We start from the raw sequence: 26,110 nt of genomic DNA, 5'->3' as shown, positions 1-26,110 counted from the left end.
TATCATTACATTTAGAATAATAATATTTCTAGATAAATACGATATATGCTTGCTATCACAAAGTATCTCACATCTAGAAATAGAATGTCCATGCGTTGCATTTGTGTCGCCGTCTTTACTTGATGAAGATATTTCTTTAGTTAGCTCAATCGGTCGGAATATCGCAAGCAGGCAATTTAGTTACATGTATAAGTTACGATCATTTGTGGTTAAATAAGAGTTTCGATACATTTATTTACACAAAGATTATAAGAGAACTGATTGATCGAGAAATGAAAATATTTTTCATGAGGAAAGGATGTTATATACTAAACTAAAAAACATGGTAAAATCTCTTATTCTTCAAAATAAGAAATTTTGTTTTGATATTGAGAAAATATTTTTCTTAAACCTGTTATATAAGTCTGATTTGACTGTAACTAAGATAAACATAATGTCAACTTTTTATAAGTTTGAAGCCCAAAATTGTGAAATACGGTAAATATGAGTATGCGATATCAGACTATTTTATAACGCTTATTGTTAGTGCACGTATATGTCACAGGTTTGCTTGGTTACGTTTGTGTATTAAAAATTGATGCGAGGAAATGGTTTCAGCTGCTATGGATTTTGCTTTTCAATTTTGTTTACTGAAATATACATGTTCCATATATATTTAGAGATTTATGCAAATGGTCATCAAAGATGTGTGAATTAACGATGTTAACATATTACCGCAATGTGTTCAACCGCAATTACTTCAACGTGTTGAAGTTCACAGATGAAACGAAGGACGCTATATGTCAAATTTTGTTTCAAATTGTTACATAACTCTTTAATATCAAATTTAATTTTTTTTATATAAGATAAGTAATTAGTAATTGCATAATATTATTATAAATAAACATTGTGTAAAAGTTATTGAATTGTTTATGGAACAAATATATGAAAAATAAACTTCTATATCACGTATTTTTTATAAGATAATTTCGTTGAAAATCGTGAGAAAATTTAAAAAGTTGCTTATTATGTCTGTGAATTGTGGAACCAGCGATTCAAGGCGGCTAAGTTTGCAGCAATATATAATAACATGTTGTATAACAACATGTTGTTGTTGGATCGTCAAAGATCTCAAAATTTATAATAAAAGGACATATGTATTAAACGAATATTATGTAATTTATTGTGTGTGTATGTATTAAAAATACATATATGCATGTGCTCTTCATAAAATTGCATTGATAATATTATACATATAAGGACCTTATTATGGCCCTTACATATCGACTATACATAATGCTTCAACTGAGCTATCAGCGAGCTCTTGATGTATAGATGTCATAGAATACCTAAATAATTTCTCGATGCTTTTCTATAATCAGTTGCATCAGTATAACTTGCAATTTATTTATTTGATAATAAAATTTCTTATAAACAATAATTATAACAGTAATTATTACCTGTTATTGAAAAAAAAATTATAGTATACATATCGCTTACATTAAAACATTCGGCTTCTTTATAACGTTTCATTTATAACTTTGTTTTATACAATTTCAATTAGTTTTGAATAAATCGACTGCATTTATAGTATTTATTATAGTATTTATACTCTTTCAAATGGCAAAGTACCTCAAACTTTTTGTAATTTTTATACTTATTTAAAACTCCATTAAAAACTGATAAAAAATTGATTAGGATGTTTTATTCCCTCCTTGAAAAAATTTTGGCTTAAAAATGCGAGGAATGTTAAATTCGTATTTTAGAAAGAAACAAAAATAACAAAATTTATTAACTTTGAAAGAATAAAAAGTTGTAATGATCTAAAAAAACAGATTGTTTTAAACTAGAAAGAATGGTTTCTGGATTATTTAAATAGATCAGATAAACAAGATTTACAACAATTGACGCTTGATAACTGTAAAATTCCTGTGTGCTGATGATTTTAAATGGCCGTTGCAGTTAAAGTATAAGTAAAAAATTTTTAAAAAATTGGTTTTTGAGTCATTTTTTAAAAGTGTGAAACGTTTAACAAATAGAAAACATATTAAACGATATATACATATATAAAATGGCACTTATATGTTTAATTAGATGCTAGTAAAGCCTGTTGGTTTTATTAATATCCAGTCCAATACACAGTTCTACAGTGTGAATAATTTTTATTTTAAATACAAAAGTATCGAAACTATAGTACAGAATGCAACACATTTAAAAGATACATGTTTAATGAGTTATTTTAATCTCCGGTAAATATTTTGTTGACACGGATGTAGACAATACATAAATATCTAATAGATATTCTTTAAGAATAGAAAAAGTAGAACGATAAATACAATAGCACACGATAAAATTTTTGGCAGATCCTATTGGTTCCTATCGTTTTCTATCGATTTTTTTTTAATATCGTTGATTGATATTGTTATTTAATTTGCGCTCTAGGAAAGGTTTCCTCTCAAACACAAACAGTTACAATACTTACAATTAATAAAGAAAAATAACAAGAAATAATACAATGAACAGAGCAGATTAACAGTGTTAGAAATAAACGCAAAAATAACAAAAAAATAAAAAATAAAGCAAACAACAGAAATTACAAGCAATCATCAACAATAATTGACTAGTTCACAGGCCGAACAAATATACAGACGCAGAAATAGATTGATAAGCAAAATATACAAACGCAAAAATAGATTGAGAAGCGATTACCAAGCAAATAATTTTACAAGACAAAAGTTGGAAAAGAACTTAAATTATACATTAGTATAAGGCGAAGTAAGTAAAAAATTATATAATTTATTCTTAAAAATATTCAAAGACGAGGCATCACGAATGTCAGGGATGCTATTCCAAAACCTAGCTGCACCGGACCTGAAAGATCGTTTAAAGCATTCAGTTCGACATATAGAGGCAGAGAGAGTCTTGAGCACTGGTCGATCGTACAGATCGAATGCTTCTGTACTCAAAACTCCGGTGCAGATAGATAATAGAAAGTTATTATCCGATTGGCAGTTTGCACATGCATTTTTCAGTAAAGTATCTTTATACAACATAACTTTAAACTCAAATTAATTATCATTCAACAGCCAGCTTTTATTATCGAAACTGTATAATAAATATAATATATATATAATAAATGAGCCTCTATTATTCGAATCATTCGATTATCGAAACTATCTTAAATTGTCCTCCGACATGTTCGGATAAATGGAGTTTATGGAGTTCTATTATAATCTACTCGTTTTTACATTTATAAAGAAGTATTAATTTTGTCAATTAATTCAAAAAAATTGTTTAACTGACAAAAATTATAAAGAATAAATAATGAAAACATTCCGAAAATTAAATTAATTCAATTGTCGATGCATCAATTAATTTGTTTAGAAATATATATGTATACTAGTCTTCTATACATATATCGATCTATATTTATTAGTAATTTAAAAAATTTTTTAATGTAATTAAAATGCAATTCAAGAATAATTAAAATTTTTATTTTTAAAATTTTTATTATATGTATATTAGTTTTACAAAATTAATAAAATGAACATACTATAATATATATTTAATTTAATATGCATCCAAGCTGCTAAGTATAAAAAGCATAAATAAAAAATTCATTAAAGATAGGCGGAGTTACATATTTATTTAACAAAATATTTATTTTTAATATTTGTGGACCACATATATATGCAGTATCTGCTGTCAACTAATGCCCGCCACTGAACTACAGTCGAACCTCGATAACTTGAATCTCAAGGAAAGAGAAAAAACCTTTTGAGTTACAGAGTTTTCGACTTATTAAAATTCGTGTAAAAAAGAGTTAAAATGCGAAAATTCGACTTACGGAGGCTTTGTGGGAGAATTTATAATTTTTCAATTATAATGGCTTTTAAAGGAAAAAAAATCAATATTTAACAGTGAATTATTTATTGCATACATATAATAAATGTAATCGTAAAACAAAATATCAGGCTGTTATCATGGTTACACGATACAGCTATAACTTCGAATTATAGAGTCATAAACGGAGTATGGAGCATATGCAAAGTCCACAGGCCAAAAATCTGGCATGTGGAATTTCCACATGCAAGATTTGAGAAATAAAAATTGAAATTTGTGCGAATTTTAACAAATGTAAATAGTGATAAGTAAAGACTACGGGCTAAGGCCTTGCTTTAATTGATTAATTAATGCGTGGCAATAATGCATGTTCACAAAGATTTTGCACGACTATTAAACATAGATATTTTAATGGACGAGTTTATTTGTCAAAACAGCGCTCGAAGAATGTCGTTCGCAGTTGCAACTCAGTAATAAAATATATTTATACTTATTAATTGTACGGGCATACTACATGGGCTGAAAAGTTTCCGGAATTGAATACAAGATAGCACCATATACAAAAATTAATCTTATGGCTGCCGAATATATTCCTTCAAACCTCCGCTGTCAAAATTTCGTAACATTTCACCGAATAGTTTGTGAGTTACAGTCATTTGAACAAGTCAACTTTCGAATTCTTAAAAAAATGGAAAAAACCGAAATTCGTGCAGCGATAAAATATCAATATTTGAAAGGCTTAAAACTTCAAAAAATCATTGAAGTCATCGATGATTTCTTGAGGTTTTAAGTCTTTCAAATATTGATATTTGATCACTGCACAAATTTCGATTTTTTCCATTTTTTAAAAAACTCAAAAGTTAACTTGTTCAAATGACTGTAACTCATTTCACTGCATGAATTTTGGTTTTTTCCACTCTTTAAAAAACTCAAAAGTTGACTTAATTGTTCAAATGACTGTAACTCACAAATTATTCGGTAAAATGTCATGAAATTTGGACAGCGGAGGTTTGAAGGAATATATTCGACAGCCATAAGATTAATTTTTGTATATGATGCTATCTTGTATCCAATTCCGAAAACTTTTCAGCCCGTGTAGTATATTTGTACATATACAAAAAAAATATTAATCCAACATTAACTACCCCTCCACCCCCCTCCACTCACGATGTTGGTACTCCACGTGCCAAAAAATTATAAGTCTCCGTCCATGGAGGCAGCGACAATAAAAGTTCAACTTATAGAGGTGAATTATATAAGCTTCAACTTGTAGAGGTCTGGCTACTTTAAATTCGAGTTCCAGATGTAAAATAATATATATCTAAATATCTGACAAATAATTCGAGTTAATAAGGTAGGTTTTATTTCGATTTATAGAGATTTCCGCAGTGGAGCAAAAAGGAATGAACAAAATTTTCGTCTTAGAGGTTTAAATTTCGAATTTGTAGAAGGTTCGAGTTATCGAGGTTCGAGTTATCGATGTTCGACTTATAAATAGTGGCCCACGAATGCGCAATGGGTAAGCAGTACAAGTGCAACAGTGCTCTGAGTCAGCTGAGTGCGCAGCAATGTGCATTGCGCAGCGTCGCATGGTTTCACCCGGCGATTAAATATAGCGATGCTAATTGCATCTAACGTTTTTATCAATATAATGAGCACATGGAAGTTGGTGCAGCGACGGTGTTACGACTTGCTCTCGTATAAATACTCATTGCTCGTGATATTGGTGGCGTTTACTTGCATATTCATCGGCATAGTGCACTTTGGAGAGGTTAGAATAACATTTTTTGTCTTTTTTTGTGTGAATGTCGTATATAATTACCATCCATCTAAATGACAATCGAAATTTATATTTTAAATCATCTAGTCTTTCGATATGTTTTGTTCGGCATATATAAAAGATGTGAGGGTAGATATATCGGCAAGTGTTTCTTAGAACCTAAACTTAACCTAAGAATCTAAAAACTACAAATAAAAAATGAAAATACAGATGATAAAACTTATAATATGACTAATTGTAAGAAAATAATGTAGATATAAGTATAGTGTGCAATAATAAAAGAAATAAACTATACAGCAAAAAGATACAGAAACTGAATTAAAATATATATATATAATGTACACAATAATTGTCGACAATAATTTTTATATTACATTTTTTAATTCAGTTTCTGTATCTTTTTGCTGTATAATTAATTTTTTTTATTATTGCACACTATACTTATATCTACATTATTTTCTTAGTCATGTTATAAGTTTTATCGTCTGTATTTTAATTTTTTTATTTGTAGTTTTTAGATTCTTAGGTTAAGTTTAGGGTCTTAATGTCCATTTCTACCAATGTAGATTAACTTTAATCACGGTTTTATTTACTTTTTATTATTTTCCAATTCTTAAAAGTAGAAAAAGATATAAAGTAAGTTAAACCTGGATTAAAGTTAATCTACGTTGGTAGAAATATACATAAGCAACACTTGCCGATATATCTACCCTCACATCTTTCTATTGTGCAACTTCACATGTTGCTTATAACTGCTGCCGAGTAAACGGAAAATAATTAAAATTTTTAAATTCATTGAAATGGATTGGCCTCTGTGGAAATAAATGCATTTCTATCTCATAATACGAATGCAATATAATATTTTTACTATAATATTAAAATAATATAACATTTTTTGGATTTGATGGATTGAAACAATGCGTTTTCTGGTCACAATTTTTAATTAAATAATGTTCATGGTTCATTTTTATGGAAAACTATATTATAACCTATACTTTTTTAAATTTAATTAAATTGAAAAGCTGCATTTTCTATCTAGAATTTTGAATTAACCAGTATTCACAATTTACTTTTTAAAACTAAACTTATTTTTAGATTGAATGACATAGAAAATGTATAATTATCCTGTAAAACAACTCCTGTAAATGAATAAAAAGGCATTGGGCATTGAAATGGATTCAGATTTTCAGAAATACACATTCGCGAACGTTAAAATGAATTTTTTCAATCTATTTTAATCCATTTCCATTTACTGGATGCACATCAATAAAATCGTTATTGTTATTATTATTATTATTATTATTACTGTTGTGTTGTTATATTTAAATGCTATCTTAAAAAACTTCAATTAACATTTTGTCTCTCAGGTATGGTTGATATGGAGCAAGGAAAAGTACGAGGCGGTTTTCCATTCCTTCAACGACAATATCCTAGGAAAGTCTTTCCAAAAAAAATTGTGCCAACACGTCCCCATAGATGTGGTTTACACGTGGGTGAACGGCTCCGATCCAGCGTTTCTAGAGAGCTTTCAGCAGCACGTCCCCGTTGTGGATCTCAGTGCCGCGGCCTCGAGATTCAGCGATAAAGACGAGTTACGCTACTCGTTGCGGTCGTTGGAAATGTATGCGCCCTGGGTGAGGCACGTTTACATCGTTACCAACGGCCAAATACCGAGCTGGCTCGATATGGACAATCCACGGGTGACCCTAGTCACTCACGAAGATATTTTCCTGAATAAGAGCGATTTGCCAACTTTTTCTAGTCCTGCTATTGAAAGTCATATTCATAGGTGCTTGGAAATATGTGGATTACATTACACGTGCGTGACGGACGGCGCATCGTGCAGACGAGCAATTAATATCCCTCTTCCTCCAGGATACCCGGAGTCTCCGATAAGTTTTTATATTTTAACGACGACGTTATGCTGGGTGCCGAAATCTGGCCGGAAGACTTCGTGACCCAAGCGGGCGGACAGAAGATCTACCTGGCGTGGTGGGTTCCCGATTGCTCCGAGATCTGCCCGTGGGCATGGGTCGGCGACGGGTCGTGCGATCACGCTTGTAATACGACATTGTGCGAGTTCGATGGTGAATATAAATTATCTTTTTATAATGAGATTCCAGCAAACGCCGACTAACAGTAACATAATTTTCGACTCAACGAGACTATAACTGTTAAACGGGAACTGTTCGTAAAAAAGTATTCAGCATTTGTACGGTAGATGGTTATTAAATCTTTCTTTTATTTAGTTATTAAATATTAATTATTTAATCACACCATACAGAGTACAAAAAGTTTTAAAGTAAATACATAGGTCAAAAACTTAATTGTTCCTGAAATATAAACAATTTTGTGTATCATGACTGACTTCTATATGTCGCGACGTAAAAAGAAAAAAAATAATCTTGCCAAATGTTTACCTCAAAATTTTCATAAGATGTTCCATATGTTCCAAGATTCCTCCTTCCATTTTCATGTACCGAACAGAAGTATAATCCCTTGTACAACTGAATGATTGCGATGAAATCTTTCTAAAGTGTGTGCGAAAATTGAATGAGGACATTCAGAACGCAATTTATGTAAATAATGAGGTGTTTATAAATTTTCACATTGAGTGCGATACGTAGAAGCCAGTAAGTAAGTCAGTTATGATACTAAAACATAAAATTACTTATATCTCAGAAACGATTGATGATTTTCAATCTATGTTTACTAATAGCGAATTCATTTCGATTGGTTGCGCACTCAGTGCGCATTAACGCCATTGTACTGTTTTTATCTTAATGTAAAAGTGAAATATCTCGAATAATAAAATGCCCATATTTTATCAAATATAACTCTATAAAGTATTAATATTAAGGATTTTGTGATTTAACTCTTTCTATATTTCTATATATATATTTCTATATTTCTATATTTATTATATTTATATTTCTAACTTTCTATATTTATATCAAACACACATTTTTATGTCGATTTATGTACAGTTGGTAGGTTTTAATATTTTAATATGAATATACATTAATGTAAACCAACTAAATTCACTATAATGCTTTTTTACTCAGTATATCGTGTATTATCTATCAATACTGAATACTTTTTTGTGAACATCCTGTATAACTATTATGTGTTATATTATTGAGTATATTGTTGAGTAGGAAATTATAACTAATAATAACTGTTAGTCAATGTTTACTGGGATAATACACGTGAATACGTTTTTTCATATATGTATTATCTAAAAAAAAATTTTTCCCCCGATGGACAGGCGGAGATTGTCAAACGACTGATGTTCCTGTAGATAGCGAGATAATGGAAGAGGAAGACGATTATCCGTACAAGTATCTGCAAGATTTTAGTGAAAATAACGAGTTGAAACTATTAAGCATCTTGCGCAAGAAAAACGTCGTTCATCCATCGCGAAAGAATGCACTGGTGTCTACAGTTCGAACGTATAATCGTTCGTATGATCTGAATACCACTTCCACGTCGATCCATACGTTTCGCAATAGCGGAAATAGCAGTTCTAGGGAATTGCAGACGCGTGATATGAAATTTAACGATGGAAAATATAAATCAACGAGAGATCTTAAGCCTGTATATTCCAAATTTTTACACGCTTTGAACAAAACTGCATATCATATGAAACGATTGAAACGTTACCGCAACAACATGAATGCGGTGCAGTCCAACAATTCTATTAAGTTCGACAGATTCGCGTATCCCAATCATTGGAAGCGTAACGCGCGAGGGCTCGACACTTACGCGGAGTCTTTGCTGTACGTTAATAAGATATACAACGCCGCATACGGCTTCGAGCGAAGGAGGGTACCGGCGCATATGCCGCACTTGGTAGACAAATGGATCGTGAGTAGCATGCAGGAGAAGTTTGAGCTTGAATTTAAGAAAACGTCTAGTCATAAAGTGAGAAATCTCGAGGACATGCAGTTTGCATTTTCTTACTTCTACTTTCTATCCAGCGAAAAACGAAGAGTACCGGTCGGGGAGATGTTCGACATGTTTGACACCGATAAATCACGGTAAGAAACAGCAAGTGTCATCTACGTAATTAAGAATGGTTTCACCTTTGCCGGCCGTAAAATTAGCCTTGTTTCGTGAATTTTTTTAAGAGAATTTATTATACACAGTAAAACGCGGGGTTTTGCATAAATTTATATATTGTTTGAACAGCAATAAAAATATTTTCTATTTATATAAAAATGTATTTTAATGCCTTTAAGCGATTGAATGTGGCATGTTTTTCGAGCTAACGGAAATAATTACGAATAAACGAATTAAGATATCGACTTGATTCTTTTTTCTTCTTCCTAATACTTTAACGCATGGCGTGAACTAAAATGATGTCAATTGTCTGAAATTTGTAAAAATGGTAGCATTTGAAAAAAAATTTTTTTTGCCCTAAAAATTTTGAAAATTTTTATTAATAACAAATTGAATGTTTGTTGTAAAATCATGATTTTAGTTCACGCCATGCGTTAAAGTATTAGGATCAAGAGGAAAAAAGAATCAAGTCGATATCTTAATTCATTTTTTCGTAATTATTTCCGTCAGCTCGAAAAACCTGTCACATTCAATCACCATTTGGAGGCATTAAAATACATTTTTATATAAATAGAAAATATTTTTTTGCTGTTCAAATAATATATAAGTTTATGCAAAAACCCGCGTTTTACTGTATATAATAGAATTCCTTTAAAAAATTCATGAAACAAGGGCTAATTTTACAATCGGCAAAGGTGAAACCCCCTTAAGGAAGGACTCTACACGATTTAAAAAAACACTGATTCAGTGATTTTTAAGAATTTTTTTTCAACTAAAATGAAAAGTTTAACTGTGTTTTACTGCATATTTGAGCAATGAAAAAAAATTTTGAATTAATAAATAATATATTTTTTGATAAATAATAGAATGTCTTTATAACGTCGCGCCACTGGAGTTGTGTACAATCTAAGAGACGTAATTTTCGTTTGAAATAAAAAAAACAAATTTTTTTCTTTAATTTTTATAAAATTATCTTCTATTTATTAAACTAATAATATTACTAATAATATTTAATAAAAAAATTAAATTAAACAATTTTTTTAAAAAAGTTCAAATTTTTTCACGCAAATTTTAATTTTTTTTTAAATTGTCATAACTTATTGAAATTATTGAAATTTTTAAAGTTTTGTTAGTTCATATAGAAGATAATTTTATTAAAATTAAGAAACAATTTGGTTTTTTGTTTTAGACAAAAATTACGTCTCCTAGGCTGCGGTCCGATTCATGCTCACAATGCTTTTGGAATACTTTCATCCTTGTCGTTAGTCGAATATTAAATAAAGACAAATGATGATCATGAGCGCTGCAAGCGTAAATCGGACCGCAGCCCTATATTGTACACAATCGAACAACTTCAGCGGCGCGACGTCAAAATATCGACGTTATCAAAATATTCTAGTATTTATTTAAAAAACATGTTATTTATTAATACAAAAATTTTTTTTATTGCACAAATATACAGCAAAATACTGTTATACTTTTGAAATTCACTTTCATTTTAATTAAAAAAAAAAAAATTCTTGAAAATCACTGTTTTTTAGTCTTGCAAAGTAGCTTCCTCCCTTAAATTAAGTAATGACCGAAGTTACATATCGATCGATGTCTTTTAGAACTTGGTCGGATAGAGAAATAAGGACACTTCTATCCAGATTGTACCCACTGCCGCTCGATTACAATCTAGTCATGGAATTCGAAAGTGAGATAATAAATTGTTCGCGTCGCATAAGTCTACCGGAAATCATTGATGTTCCACCCGGTGAGAGATATCTGGATTCTACTCTCGTAAGTATAATACTACTCTCTTTATTCTACTCTCTTTTATTCAGTAATACGTACTTGATATCACAATGGATAAATTGCAATCTTTTTTTATTTTTTTCACAGCCGGTGGTTTCTAAAGAACTGATATTGAGCTGTGAGACAATTTTTAGAAGGATGCAAATGAAATTCGGCAAAAGTAGCCGGTATCCGCATGAGATAATAAAGGCCGGCAAAAATGAAATTTTTGAGATGTTGACCAGCAACGTTTCTTTAACGGTACAATTGCTCGATGAGATTCGGAGGGAACCAAAGTATGTGTCATGTATATAATTTCAAGGTGTTCAGCGATCCTCGAATGTCCTTGAATCCTGGAATTATTATGGAATTTAATGTGTCCTGGGAAACCCCTGGAATTTCTGAATTGACCTTGAATTTTTGTCATTCTTTTATTCTAAAAAAAAAATTGAATCGTAAAATAAGAAAGAAATAAGAAATATTTCTTGCGTGTGTCAAGAACTGTGTTGATAACATCGGTAACGTTGTTTTTAGAGAAGTTTATGGTTGTAGAAGCTCTCGTTTAAAGATAAACTGAGGCAAGCAATTTGTAAAGCAACAAATAATATTGTTCTAAATTTATTCGCATTTTAATCGATTCGTCATATAGAATCCTAATTTGAATACAAAACATATGATATTGCGCAAATCAATAAAAAAATAATTGAGTAATGAAAATTAATCGACTTGGAAAAACCACGATTTTTACCTGAAATGTCCTGGAATTATCCTTGAATTGGCTAACCAGATATCGCTGGACACCATGTATAACATTTTCTATTTCGCTTAAATACAATAGGAACGATTCGCATATACATGAGAATTATTTACATATGTATTAACGCTTTCAGGAAGTTTATCTGTTTGAACGATGACATGGACCCCATTCGACGTTCCGAGAACGAGATCGTTCGCGCTCTGTTAAACGATTTTTATCGTTCGCTCTATCCGCTACGAAGTACCTTCGAACTACCGTCGCAATATCGAAATCGCTTCTCCCACCTGCGTGAACTTCTCGAATGGAGAGCGAGCCGCGCTAAAGCTAGAAACTTACTACTGTGCCTTCTGGCGTTGCTCCTTATGCTTACGTTCTACCACGTGTTCTACCATCACATGCGCAGATTGTGCAGAACTCGGGAGTTATCTACGTTTCTTGTGTGAGGCATCGATAACAAGTCCAAATCTATCGGTGTGCATAGAGTACAGTGAAACTGATAATATTAATTATAAATTAATATTAATTTATAAATTAAATAAGTTTAACGACGTACATTTTTTTGTCCCCTCGGAAGATGTGTTTGTTGAGAGTTTTTTGAGAGATTCATTTTCTAAAACTAGATAAAACTGATATTTCTGTGATACACTAAACGCTTTTTATAATCGCATTTTAATAAAAGGTTCAATTATATGTATATATAAATAGATATATAATGGATTGTTGAATCAAAACCGTGCGAGTGATTAGTTACGTCTGCAGATCAAAGATCTTAATCCTGCGAGTTATGTACATGCCTGCGTGTTCTCCGTATTCATTATTACGAAATAACGAGGCGTTATCACGACTTCAATCGTTCGTGCAGAGACGGGCAGTTCATGTGCCGGATATTTCGCGGTCCGACCATACCCTCTTGCAGCTTCGCGCACTCGAGCATCCACGCCGTTACGTTCGCAACGCGCTCGGTCGACAAACAAGGTCCTATACCTACATTTTTAATTCCAATAAACAATTAGTGGACGATTATTAACTGTTCGAGTGCCACGCGGCGCGTGACAGATGAAAAAAGCGATCACGCTGCTCACTTTTTTCATCTGTTAAATGATTTATCAGCACTACTCGACTTCTATCATAAATCTCAGAATCTGATTTAATTTAGGCATCACTATCAAAGTGTTTTTTTAAATTTATTTTAATTTATTAAAAAATAAATTTAAAAAAGTATAAATTTTATTTTTACTTGTAATGCGGTATTTTTTGACATGTAACAGGAGAGGCACGAACACGCCATATATATTCATCGTACAGATTTTTACGATCGCCTTTGGCACTCAAACGATTGAGATATAAATGGATGCTTGATTACCTGGCACATTCGGATAGCACGTAATTTTTGTATCCTTCTCTACTCCAGAAGACACGCTTCCATCGCTATTGGCATCTTTCACTCCGCAGAATTTCTTACCGATCGTATCATTGTTATCCGTGCGATCTTTACCGATCAAACTATCATCTTTTGGATTAGTCAAAGATTCATCTCTCCTTTCTTCAGAGCTGGTAGCTTCTTTTTCGAATGAACTGTTCTCTATCAGCTCCGACGATAGATCAGCTAAAAGGAGGAATTTAAATGGGTAAAGTAATCAAGCGGGAGCTACGTAAAGCTTCGTCCAGACCAGGAAACATTGTCATCGATATCGAAAAGAATAAAAAATTGAAAATGAAAATATGAGTGGCATTTTAGTAATAATCCTAGGAAACAAGCTGACATTATTTGTCATCATTTTGACGTCAAAATGTCGCTAAAGACGTCAAACAACGTTAACTTATTTCGTTATAATGAGTTTTATATTTTTATTACAATTGATATATATCCGACATGATGTATTTGACAATGTCGATTACTTTTTGTTATCGCATTTTTTTAATGTGTAGCGACATTAATGTGAACTTTATATTGAAATAGCGAATAACGATCTATTAATCTTCTACTTTTTACATATATTTATATTAGACGAGCGAACCTCTTCAAAGGAAATTTTAAGTTTGACTTGATTTAAAAATTTGAGAAAAATACAATGGTCATATTTTACTAGATGAAATGCGATGATAGAGATTTATTGTATGAAAAGTTGAGGGACAATAATATCTATAATCGTAGATTTTATAGCACAGATTTATCTTTTTAAAACTCTATAACTTTTACGGTAGCACATTTTGTCCACCAGAACATAATGATAATTTCACAAACGACCGTATAAATTAATACTTCTTCAGAACATATGTAGCGATATCACAAATCATGTCAACAATAGTTCTACGTAGGTATATTCGTATGTTGACGATATTCCTTTGAGTTTTAGTTTTATCGCCTCAAAATCGAAAATGATAAATTTATAAACAATATTGTAAAATGATAAATTTATAGGCAATATTGTAATCGACACGATGCCACTCATATTCTTAAATTGCTTTCAATATTTATCGACGACAATGTATCCGACAAAACGTTATTGACAAATGTATCTTACAGATACAACTGGATGTATCTGCAAAATTGAATTTGGTCAGATGTACTGTTGGTGATACATCCCTGCGTAGAGATGTAAATAGAAAAAAAAATTAAATTCTTTTTTTTTCATAAAACACTTTTTTTTAGAAAAAACATAAGCCTGATTGTTTTTTTTCAAAATTGTGTTTTTTTTTTCAGCTATCTATTTAATATCTATATTTTGCTTAAAATAAGTTAATTTTACATGATTTTTTGATTTTATAGATAGCAAATTTAAATTATCATTTTCAACCTTTTCAAATCATTTTAACCTTTACGCAGAAAGTCAATGTATTGATTCTGAAACATATTTTGGAGCAAGGACTTCAATGAATAATTATAATAAATTCTACTTAAGGAGAAAAGCTGTTTAGAAAAAGAATTAAAAAGATTCTCCTTTTGTAGATGACATTAAAATTAATTATATAATTATATAATTACTATTTACAATTAATTAGTCGTGCTATCGGAATTAGAAAAAAAAACTAAATTTATATTTTTCAATTAAATAAAACACGTTTTTTTCTAATGTTTTTTCTATTAGAAAAAAAAAATGTTTTTTTTACATCTCTATCGCTGCGTGACAATTTTTCTTAGAATTCTGAAATATTTTCATTCTGAAAAAAACTTACCAAATCTGAAGAAGTTTAAAATATTTTTTTTAATATTCATAAATCTAAGCTATGAAAAATTCTTAAAAAGTATGAGAACATTTTTCACCAGGGATGTTTCCAACAATATTTTATTCAGTCTGGACGAGACTTAAAAACATAGTCGAATAACGTACTTTTCGACAAATCAACCTCGTCCTTGGATATCAGTTCCGAATCTAAATTAATGTCCACGTCGGTGTCTTGGCTGTTTATGGAGCAAGTACGCTCGACGGAACTCTCTTTGCACACAGTACGCTCCGTTGTATCTTGTTCGAACGTGTCTCTTTCATTGCCGTCGCACGCGAGTTCCGCTAAATACCTGTTCGTTTCGGACATTACATATATACATACAATCGCAGACAGTTATCATCAATAATTACAGGAAGAATCGGTGACATCGTCACGCCGAACTTACTCGTAGATCTCCATAAACAAGGTGAGCGGGATCATCGCGGATCCGCCGTCCGGCTCGTGGCTGAACAATTGGCAGACCATGATCATCGTCTCGGTGAGATTAGCGCCGAGCAGGCCCACCGCTATGGCGAGGAACTTCTTCACCTGGCAGGTGCGACGGAATCCCCCGATCGCGAGGATCGTGTCGAAGTCTCTGCGGTCCAGGCAGAGGCAATCCCAGCGACGCGAGATCGTCTCGACCGGCAGCGTTTTGTTGTAATCTGCAAAGCGAATTAGACCGCATCGGTGAAATATATATAGGGATTTGCCGTCGAGGGCTGGCGCTTCTCTCGCGGAGTTCCCGTACTTCCAAACTGTCGCAGCAACACCCTGAGGAAGCCCAGGGTCAGGCCGGAGGCCGTGCTCGGCGGCGGGTACTCGAGTCGCGACTTGATTGGCGGCTCCTCGCCGTCGGCCAGTGCGCGAAAGTACGAGCCGGACCACTTGAGCAGGTCGTACGGCTGCGTGCGTATCGCGGCCTTGCAGAACTGCTTCAGAATCATCGGCAACCTGGCCGGCACCGCAATCTCCCGCTCGAGTGGCGGTTGCTCGACAAACGACATCCTCGCGAACAACTTCGTCGTCGTCGTCGTCGTCGTCGTCGTCGTCCTCTTCCACGGCCGGTCGGCTCGATCAATTGTTGTGCTCCCGCGGTGCTTCCCGTCGTCTGGGAAACGGGAAGGTCTCGTCGACGACGGCTCTCCGCGCGCGAGTGCGAGAAGTGTTCCAATATTCCAAGTAGAATAATTTTAATGATCAGGATTCTACCATTCTATAACTATATTTTTTCTAAGTATTGCCGATCCAACCGCGCTATTTTTTTTCAATTGTTATGCGATCATAGTTAACTTTTTTCATATATATAAAATCATACATAAAAAATGTAGCTAATCACATAAGAAAAAGAATTTAAAAAAATGATTCAAGTATATAATGACGAGAAGAAAAAATAAAAAAGGATGATTAGAATTAATATATTGACTTATATATAATGACAAGTTAAATAAAAGAAACTCTTAGCAAATACCTAATAATTGTATAACTATTATACAAAATATTCGAAATAGTATGTATAGATGTAAAACTTAATTATTAATTATTTACATATATATGTTATTTAGCAGTTATATTTATATTTATTCTGATAAAATTTTCCTCTGATTAATTCGGAATTGAATCCTTCCTCCCTCTTAATCAGCAATTAATTGATTATAAACTTATTAGAATGATATATATGTTACATAGATAGAAATATAACTAATATTTTAGAAGTATTAATTAATTTGTTTAAAAACTATAAAAAGATTAGATTTGGAGACAATATTTAGTTAAAAATTTTGCTGGTTGAATTTAATTGCCGACTGGTCAAATTAATTGATGTTTGATCGAAGTCGCCCTCTGTATTTTCGCTGCAAGTGCAGGGAGTGTAACATGGTGTAGTTAAAAAGAACCTTCTTGATAAAGATTCGTCAGGTCTATCTTCAAAGCTTTCATGTATAAATACGATTTGAAGCGTCAAACTGAACGATGATAATGGCACTTATCAATGTATATTGCGTAAACATATGAAGTAAATATGGTCATTGACCTTAAAAACTTACGACTGCATGAATATAAGCGAATCACGTAGCGCGTAGCTCATCCCAAAATCGCGGGTTTTTCCGATGCACACGCGCCATCGTCGCTTTTATACACATGCGTGAATGCGCGCAGCCGATCACGTGACTATCTCGACAGGCATGTGTCAAAAATGCAACGCGAGAGACTCAAATATATTTTTTATGTTTCTCATTATTCTATCTTATATCATTATTATTTTATATTAACAATAGTTATCTCTTTCTTAATTTTTTTTTAATTATTTACATTATTTTGAACAATTAGTTACATTTTGCATACTTAACTTTTAATATACTTAAAACATTCATTTTATGTATTTATAAATGATTTATAATATTTGTCTCTATTTGTAAATTTGTAATTTTATATTTTGTTAAAATATTAATAAGGGTTTTTGCGATAAATGTTCATGTAATACATGTATGTGACTGCAGAAATTATAAATAATAATTGTATTATTTTTATTATTTTTTTATCTACAACTATATAATAACTTAACGCGAATTTACAAACAAAGACACACATGTATATATATATATATATATATATATATATACTGCAAATAATTCAACATGCAAATAATATGCAGTACTACAATAAATAATTCAAATAATTTTAATGTTTATAATTTATTATATAACTTGTTATCCATTTTATTGAAGTATTATTTGTAATTTTATTACAACTATAAATATTATACCGATTAAATTATTATAAATATCATTAAAAATATTTACTATAATTATTATATATATAAATTTGTAATTTTTTTATTCGTACATTATAATTAAATATTATTCTAATTCCTACACAATTGATTTTAAAACATATCAAATAATTTTTTAAATACTCTTTATATATATATCTATAATTTTATTATAAAATGCACGTAAAAACTTTGTTATTATATTGTTATTATTGTAAATTGCATTTGTAAACTTTTTTAAATTTATACTTATTGTAAACTGCATTGCATTTAACAAAAAATTATTTAACAAAACTTAAAATTAAGATTAACTGCATTAATTGACAAAAATGAAGATTTTTCCATTGTCCTTTCTTTCGACACTTTTCACTTCGCCCATACAGCTGGGCCTCATAAATACCACTTATCTATACGCCCGTGTACTTGCGCTACTGCGCAAGCGCGACAAGATCCGGCGCAAGTGGCGCAACATGGCGGTCAATGCCGATGCACGGCGGTGTTTGACGCGGTGCGTACGGTGCGTTGAATCGTTTTCGATGCGTCGGCAATAACCGTCACCGGCCAGCGAAAGGTGGTCATCAGCGATACGTGCACAAGCGAGACGGTAACCGGTCCGTGTTCGACGCGAGAGACTCAACGTGAGAGAGCACTGCTCGAACGCGGCGTATCGGCGTGTTTTCTACAGCGGGAGCGTGAGCTGTGCGTGTGCGTGTAGTACCGCGGGCGGCAAGATGTCCAAACCGGACGAGAATGCGGACACCGGTGACACCGGGGACAACTCGAACGGGTCCTCGGCGGAGACGACGTCGTCGAGGGGGGGCGGCGACTTCGAGACGAAGCTCGAGACGGACCGTAGCAAGCGCTTCGACTACCTGCTGAAACAGACCGAGATATTCTCGCACTTCATGACGAACAATCAGAAGGACAAGGCTGGCAGCCCGTTGAAGATCAAAGCCGGCAGACCCAGGAAACAGCCCCCGGCGGAGAACCCGACGAAGTCGGACCCCGGCGACCATCGACATCGCAAGACCGAGCAGGAGGAGGATGAGGAGCTGTTGGCGGAGAGCAACGCCAGCGTAACGCCTACCACGCGCTTCGAGTCCTCCCCCCATTACATCAAGTCCGGCGAGCTGCGCGACTATCAGATACGCGGCTTAAACTGGATGATATCGCTCTACGAGCACGGCATCAACGGCATCCTGGCGGACGAGATGGGCCTCGGCAAGACGCTGCAGACTATCTCCCTGCTGGGGTACATGAAGCACTTCCGAAACATTCCCGGACCTCACATCGTCATCGTGCCGAAGTCGACGTTGGCCAACTGGATGAACGAGTTTAAGAAGTGGTGCCCGAGCCTCAGGGCTGTATGCCTGATCGGCGACGCCGAGACTAGGAACACCTTCATCAGAGACGTGATGATGCCCGGCGAGTGGGACGTGTGCGTGACGTCCTACGAGATGGTCATCAAGGAGAAGTCCGTGTTCAAGAAGTTCAACTGGCGCTACATGGTGATAGACGAGGCCCACAGGATAAAGAACGAGAAGTCGAAATTGTCGGAGATCCTCCGTGAATTCAAGACCACCAATCGGCTCCTCCTGACGGGCACGCCGCTCCAGAACAATCTCCACGAGCTGTGGTCCCTGCTGAATTTCCTCCTGCCGGACGTATTCAACAGCTCCGACGACTTCGACTCGTGGTTCAACACAAACAGCTTTCTAGGTGATAATTCCTTAGTCGAGAGATTACACGCGGTCCTAAGACCGTTCCTCCTGAGACGCCTCAAGTCCGAGGTGGAGAAGGGGCTCAAGCCCAAGAAGGAGATCAAGGTGTACATCGGGCTGAGCAAGATGCAGAGGGAGTGGTATACCAAAGTGCTGATGAAGGACATCGATATCGTGAATGGCGCGGGTAAGATCGAGAAGATGAGGCTGCAGAACATTTTGATGCAGCTGCGCAAGTGCTGCAATCATCCGTACCTGTTCGACGGTGCCGAGCCCGGGCCGCCGTACACCACCGATGAGCATCTCGTCTACAACTGCGGCAAAATGGTGATACTCGATAAGCTGCTGCCGAAGCTGCAGCAGCAGGAGTCTCGAGTCTTAATATTCAGCCAGATGACGAGGATGCTGGATATCCTGGAGGACTATTGCCATTGGCGGTGCTTTCAGTACTGTCGGCTGGACGGCAACACCGCGCACGAGGATCGGCAGCGGCAGATAAACGAGTACAACGCACCCGGCAGCGAGAAGTTTATTTTCATGCTGTCGACTCGCGCCGGCGGACTGGGCATCAATCTGGCGACCGCCGACGTGGTCATTATTTACGATTCCGATTGGAATCCGCAGATGGACCTGCAGGCGATGGACCGGGCGCATCGTATAGGCCAGCAGAAGCAGGTGCGGGTCTTCAGGTTTATCACGGAGAACACGGTGGAGGAGAAGATCGTCGAGCGGGCTGAGGTAAAGCTACGCTTGGACAAGCTCGTCATCCAGCAGGGACGGTTGGTCGACGCCAAGCAACAGGCGTTGAACAAGGACGAGATGTTGAATATGATCAGGCACGGCGCGAACGAAGTGTTCGCGTCCAAGGACAGCGCTATCACCGACGAGGATATAGACACGATACTGCAGAAGGGCGAGGCGAAAACGGAGGAGATGAAGCAGAAACTCGAGAGCCTCGGCGAGTCCTCGTTGCGCAACTTCACCGTCGACGCGCCGACGGACTCTGTGTACCAGTTCGAGGGCGAGGATTACCGCGAGAAGCAGAAGATCCTCGGAATAGGCAACTGGATCGAGCCGCCCAAGCGCGAGCGTAAGGCCAATTACGCCGTCGACGCGTATTTCAGAGAGGCGTTGAGAGTGTCGGAGCCGAAGGCGCCGAAAGCACCGAGACCACCGAAACAGCCGATAGTCCAGGACTTTCAGTTCTTCCCGCCGCGACTTTTCGAGCTGCTGGATCAGGAGATTTATTATTTCAGACAGACGGTCGGCTACAAGGTACCGAAGAATCCGGAGCTCGGGTCCGACGCCGCACGAATCCAAAAGGAGGAGCAGCGCAAGATCGACGACGCCCAGCCGCTCACCGACGACGAGGTCGCCGAGAAGGAGAAATTGCTGCTGCAGGGCTTTACCAATTGGACTAAGCGGGACTTCAATCAGTTCATCAAGGCGAACGAGAAGTACGGTCGCGACGACATCGAGAACATAGCGAAGGAGGTCGAGGGTAAGACGCCGGAGGAAGTTATGGAGTACTCGGCCGTTTTCTGGGAGCGGTGCCACGAGCTGCAGGACATAGATCGCGTGATGGCGCAGATCGAGCGCGGCGAGGCCAAGATACAGAGGCGTGCCGGCATCAAGAAGGCGCTGGATGCGAAAATGGCCAGATACCGGGCGCCGTTCCATCAGCTTAGGATAGCTTATGGCACGAACAAGGGTAAGAATTACACCGAAGAGGAGGACCGGTTTCTCGTATGCATGCTGCACAAGCTCGGATTCGACAAGGAGAACGTGTACGAGGAGCTGCGCGCCACGGTGAGGTCGGCGCCGCAGTTCCGCTTCGACTGGTTCGTCAAGTCGCGCACGGCTCTGGAGCTGCAGCGTCGCTGCAACACCCTGATCACCCTGATCGAACGCGAGAATCAGGAGCTCGAGGAGCGTGAGAGGCAGGAGAGGCGGAAGAAGGGCAGCAACGTAGGAACGAAGCCGACGTCGAAGCGGAAGGAGAATCTGCCGGCGCCCCAGGACAAGCCGCGAAAAAAGAAGAAGTAAAACGACTTGAGTGTTATATTGCGCGGCGAGGCCTCACTCCTTCGAACTCTTTAGAACTCTTCGAAACACTTTTCACACGACTCCTGCGCGTTAAATAATGACTGAAATGACAGACCACGGGTATTCACACACACGCATACACACACACACACACGCAAGGCGCTCTTTTCTATATTTACAAATTTACTCATCTTCACCGCAGACTTAATTGTGTGACTCTAAACCGACCACTTCATATTCCATTGTAAAACGAGATACATTCTTAGATAACGGACTGCCGAGTTCATCAGGCCTCATCGTAATTGTTTGTAGCGACATGAACTGTACTTTTATCATAATTGATCTCTGAAAATGTACAAGCATAACTGCGCGAAACTAGATTAATTTCGTTGATGCTGCAGAATCATTGATAGCTACGCCGCCGACACTTCCCGATGGACTTGGGCAGAACTCGACATTGCGAGTGTTTTTCATGTGCTCACGAATGCCGGACTATAAGATGAGATTTAGAGAGAGAGAAAGAGAGAGAGAGAGAGAGAGAAGCGTGAGAAAAAGTACACTATTTATTTCTATCTCGGATCTATCAAAACTGTAAGTTGTTATTTAAAATTCTTTTCCTTTCTCACTTCGACAATCTTCAAAATTTAACATTATTCTATATATATATATCGGTCGAATTGAGATGTATAATTTTTATTAATTTTCGAATCCTGTACTTCTAACTTAGTTAGTCCCATTGATATGTATCATGTGTTGCTACACAGATTTCTTTTTTATAACATAATCTTAAAAAAGTCTCAAAGTATTATTGTGGTATAATGTATAAGCAGTATACGCTGCGGTCTTTTATAGCCAAACATTACTCCGTAATACGTATTCGGAGAGGTATTCTTCCAATTAGTTTCGAAACGCTGTCACGGACTAATTGCAGTGGGAGTTCTTGCTGTTCCAACATTCGGAAATTGCAGATTTTTAACACCCAACAAAATCCCATAGCGTTTCTAACAAAAGATGTATACACTTAGACAGTTTTATATTTAAGTTTACACGAACACACGTCAGATAAGAATTTGCAAGAAAATAACATTCAGAATATTGATAATAAATAAATCTTACTATTACGGATGAAGGATGTTTTATTTCAACTGTATGTATGTATAAGTATGTCGCTTTGATACTTCTCATGAGATATTTATTAATCGTCGCAACTCGATCGTTTTTCACAATTGCTTGGAAGGAGATACAATGTTTCTATATTCAAATATTTTATACGTAAAATACTGGTCAATTGTCGAAACTATATCATACTTATTACATATAAAAAGCTTAGCAATTATAAGCGTGATGCTCCGATGACTTAATTGCAAATATGAGAATGTACTGTGAAGAGAGTGTGTACTGAAAAAGTATAGGAACATTTATAATGCTCATATCATAATTTATTGATAAATGAAAAAATAGATGAACTGCTACACAGTCAATATTAGGTCTTCAAAATGAAGGTACTGACATTAGACATTAAATATTTTATATTGTTTCTGTTAACAAATTACGCGAAGAGATCATGGATCTGGTATATGTGAAAATTAACCGAATGTAAAATTTCTCCCTTTTGCACACGCAATGCAAATTACAGAAACTGAGAGGTATGAATGTACATTGTACGAATGCACGAGTTAAAAAATGAAAATGTTCCGATATCGACTTTTCTTGAACCGTCCCTTTAAGGCCTCAGAGTTCTATACCGCAGGATAATATCCTAATTGCATACTTTTACATAATTGTCAATTCACTACCTTCCGATTCAAAAAGCCATAAAGAAGAGAATAAAAATATTCCCAAAAGATTCTGACAATCGATTGTCAAAGAGGAAAAAAAACCATGCTATCAACGTTCTTGTAATTGTGGTCTAAACATGATTAGAGCATATTAAAAAGGCAAGTACAATTATAAATTACACTCGTTACACCTTACTTCCACACAACTCGAAAAGTTCACATCTATAACGAGTTAAAAAATTAATAGTCACAGTGCTTGTTTATATGCAACACAGAGGGGCACGCGGAAAGTTCGCTTAAAACTGAAGAAATCCATTTTTTGTCATTTATCTTTCTATTTTTTTTTCGCTGCGCCTTCAGTTCTTCCCCTCAGCGATCGTTCCTAAAATCTATAGACAGTATTGGAACAATTCAGATTTAATCGGCGATGGAATACACTTAGTTTTCAGCAAGTATGCATCCACGATGAGTACACAATTATCAATAACAGCATGATTCGTATATAATTCGGTAATTCGTCTATGGCAAGAATCGGCCCATTATAAGACATGTATTGTATTGCATGTTACATTCATTATATTTACGAAGTGAGTTCTCAACGAGAAGATCGATTACGTGGGAATAACGATCCAGGATATAAAAAAAAGAATTAGAAATTATCGAACGAATGATTCGTTAAGCAAATAATTTTCTAAAATTCTTTTACGAGTTACGCTCCCCTGTTTCGTATAACGTTAAGCAATTATAGTACAAATCGCTTGATTCGTAAAGCGATTACAACTGTTTTAATAACATTAAAGCTAAGAAAATTCAATACAGAATGAACAGACGTCTTCGATTTGAACCGCGTGTTACGCAGTCGCAGCGTTCGGAAGCAATTCCCCGTCTACCTACGCGAGCATCGTCGAGTTAACGAATTCTGAAATAAGTGATGGGAGGGTTTACAGCATTCTATACACGACTTTCTAACGCCTCAATTGATTATATTTGCGCTACGCTTCAAAGTCCTGCGCGACAGCGGCAATAATAGGATAATAATACTGGCAAATTGTATGGCGGTTTTTTTATAAGCAGACTTTATCCCTAGAGAGTGAATATTTTCTAGCGAATAATCTTTTCACGTTTCGTCATCTAAGTACGCATATACTACAATATATCGTTCGAAATCTACAGTATTTTTGTAATCGTGTTGTCAGCAATATCAATGCTTTCATTTGACACAGATCGCGCGGTGCTACAGAGAATGCACCTGTCAAATAATTTTTACAATTTATATCCTTCCTCGATTTTGATTATTCGATAAACGATAATTATACGTACACTTTTCGTTCACGGCATTTCTTTTTTTTTCGTTTCTTACGTCGCTAGGAATAATATTGACTTGCTAAATTGTCGAACAATTATTTCTGGGCTCCTGAATAAACGTGCGGATAAAAATTCTTGCTTTATCGCCTAATATATATATAGTACATTTTTTCTATTGTGCAGTTGAAAAAGGATTTCAATTCGCTACATGACAATGCTGCTATTTGCTAAATACATTTCAGGTATATTTTCATAAATCACCTCGTTCACGCTCGTCACTCCGCTATTAGTGCAGTACGTAAAACAAAAAAAATATTTCTTTCACAAGATTCACATAACATAAATAAAGCAGTCGCGATAGTATACAATGAGATTAAAAGTTCTTCGCACACATTTATATAGTAATAATGCAATTGAATAATTCTATTCGCTGTATATATATATAAAACGCCGAATAGAAATATTTAATTGCATTATTACTATATATATATACACATATACAAAGTTCCAACAGAAACAGAAAACTTAAATAATATTACTAAAATATATTATAGAATATTATATATTGTATAATATATTATATATTATAGATTTGAAAATTCCGAAAACAGGTTAAACCTGATTGGATTGCTCTTACCATTTCTCAACATTTAATACAAGTTATGTAAAATCACTGTACAACTTGCAATGGCAGTTATGAGAAGAAAAAATATATCTTAAAAATCTTAAAAATATATCTATACTCAAAAGAAACAGTAAATCAAGATATTCAGATGTTCTGTTTCTGAAGGATTATTCTATGCGAAAAAGAATAGTCTTACACCTACATAAAATAAATAAACTTGAAAAAATGTAACATGACTATTATCAGAATAGAGTAGGAATGGATATTAAGTCAAATGCCGAGTTTACAATAGCCAGTTCGCTTAAATAATAAAACATATTTATGTATTTTTTTACATAACAATTCACAAATAATCGTCCCCTAAATCAAATATGCATCTCTTTTATAATCGAATCTTAACTATGTAAAATTAATAACGAGAGTAGGATAAATACTTTGTAAAACAATATTTGACTGTGGAA

At 35.0% G+C, this 26,110-nt stretch overlaps 3 protein-coding genes across 3 annotated transcripts; 2 read left to right on the top strand and 1 right to left on the bottom strand.

The window, feature by feature from the left end:
- Positions 1-5,354: 5,354 nt before the first annotated feature.
- LOC105448437 (N-acetylglucosamine-1-phosphotransferase subunits alpha/beta) lies at positions 5,355-12,899 on the top strand. Its single transcript, XM_011686972.1, has 7 exons — positions 5,355-5,593; positions 6,970-7,391; positions 7,478-7,689; positions 8,871-9,642; positions 11,275-11,446; positions 11,549-11,736; positions 12,331-12,899. Exons 1-7 carry the CDS (start codon positions 5,441-5,443, stop codon positions 12,638-12,640), a joined length of 2,229 nt encoding a protein of 742 aa, XP_011685274.1. The 5' UTR covers positions 5,355-5,440; the 3' UTR covers positions 12,641-12,899.
- A 101-nt stretch (positions 12,900-13,000) lies between these two features.
- LOC105448438 lies at positions 13,001-16,459 on the bottom strand. Its single transcript, XM_011686973.1, has 5 exons — positions 16,156-16,459; positions 15,811-16,069; positions 15,530-15,714; positions 13,561-13,803; positions 13,001-13,181 (listed from the first exon to the last, which is right to left on the bottom strand). Exons 1-5 carry the CDS (start codon positions 16,409-16,411, stop codon positions 13,036-13,038), a joined length of 1,089 nt encoding a protein of 362 aa, XP_011685275.1. The 5' UTR covers positions 16,412-16,459; the 3' UTR covers positions 13,001-13,035.
- A 2,183-nt stretch (positions 16,460-18,642) lies between these two features.
- Positions 18,643-23,066, top strand: LOC105448439 (chromatin-remodeling complex ATPase chain Iswi). Its single transcript, XM_011686974.1, has one exon. It carries the CDS (start codon positions 18,906-18,908, stop codon positions 21,939-21,941), a length of 3,036 nt encoding a protein of 1,011 aa, XP_011685276.1. The 5' UTR covers positions 18,643-18,905; the 3' UTR covers positions 21,942-23,066.
- Positions 23,067-26,110: the final 3,044 nt, after the last annotated feature.

This window comes from Wasmannia auropunctata, unplaced genomic scaffold (assembly GCF_000956235.1).
Source record: "Wasmannia auropunctata unplaced genomic scaffold, wasmannia.A_1.0 LD336085.1, whole genome shotgun sequence".
In the NCBI taxonomy this organism is placed as follows: Eukaryota; Metazoa; Arthropoda; class Insecta; order Hymenoptera; family Formicidae; genus Wasmannia; species Wasmannia auropunctata.
This window is presented reverse-complemented; position numbering and strand designations above follow the sequence as displayed.

What these genes read in the sequence shown, in the direction of transcription:
- LOC105448438 (XM_011686973.1), bottom strand. Translation starts at nt 16,411, where the DNA reads ATGTCGTTTGTCGAGCAACCGCCACTCGAGCGGGAGATTGCGGTGCCG. An exon ending in GTTGCTGCGACAGTTTGGAA is followed by an intron (nt 16,070 to 16,155) that starts GTACGGGAACTC and finishes TTCGCTTTGCAG; the next exon opens with ATTACAACAAAACGCTGCCG. An exon ending in TTGTTTATGGAGATCTACGA is followed by an intron (nt 15,715 to 15,810) that starts GTAAGTTCGGCG and finishes CGAAACGAACAG; the next exon opens with GTATTTAGCGGAACTCGCGT.
- LOC105448437 (XM_011686972.1), top strand. Translation starts at nt 5,441, where the DNA reads ATGCTAATTGCATCTAACGTTTTTATCAATATAATGAGCACATGGAAG. An exon ending in GACATTGTGCGAGTTCGATG is followed by an intron (nt 7,690 to 8,870) that starts GTGAATATAAAT and finishes CCCGATGGACAG; the next exon opens with GCGGAGATTGTCAAACGACT. An exon ending in GAGATTCGGAGGGAACCAAA is followed by an intron (nt 11,737 to 12,330) that starts GTATGTGTCATG and finishes TAACGCTTTCAG; the next exon opens with GAAGTTTATCTGTTTGAACG.
- LOC105448439 (XM_011686974.1), top strand. Translation starts at nt 18,906, where the DNA reads ATGTCCAAACCGGACGAGAATGCGGACACCGGTGACACCGGGGACAAC.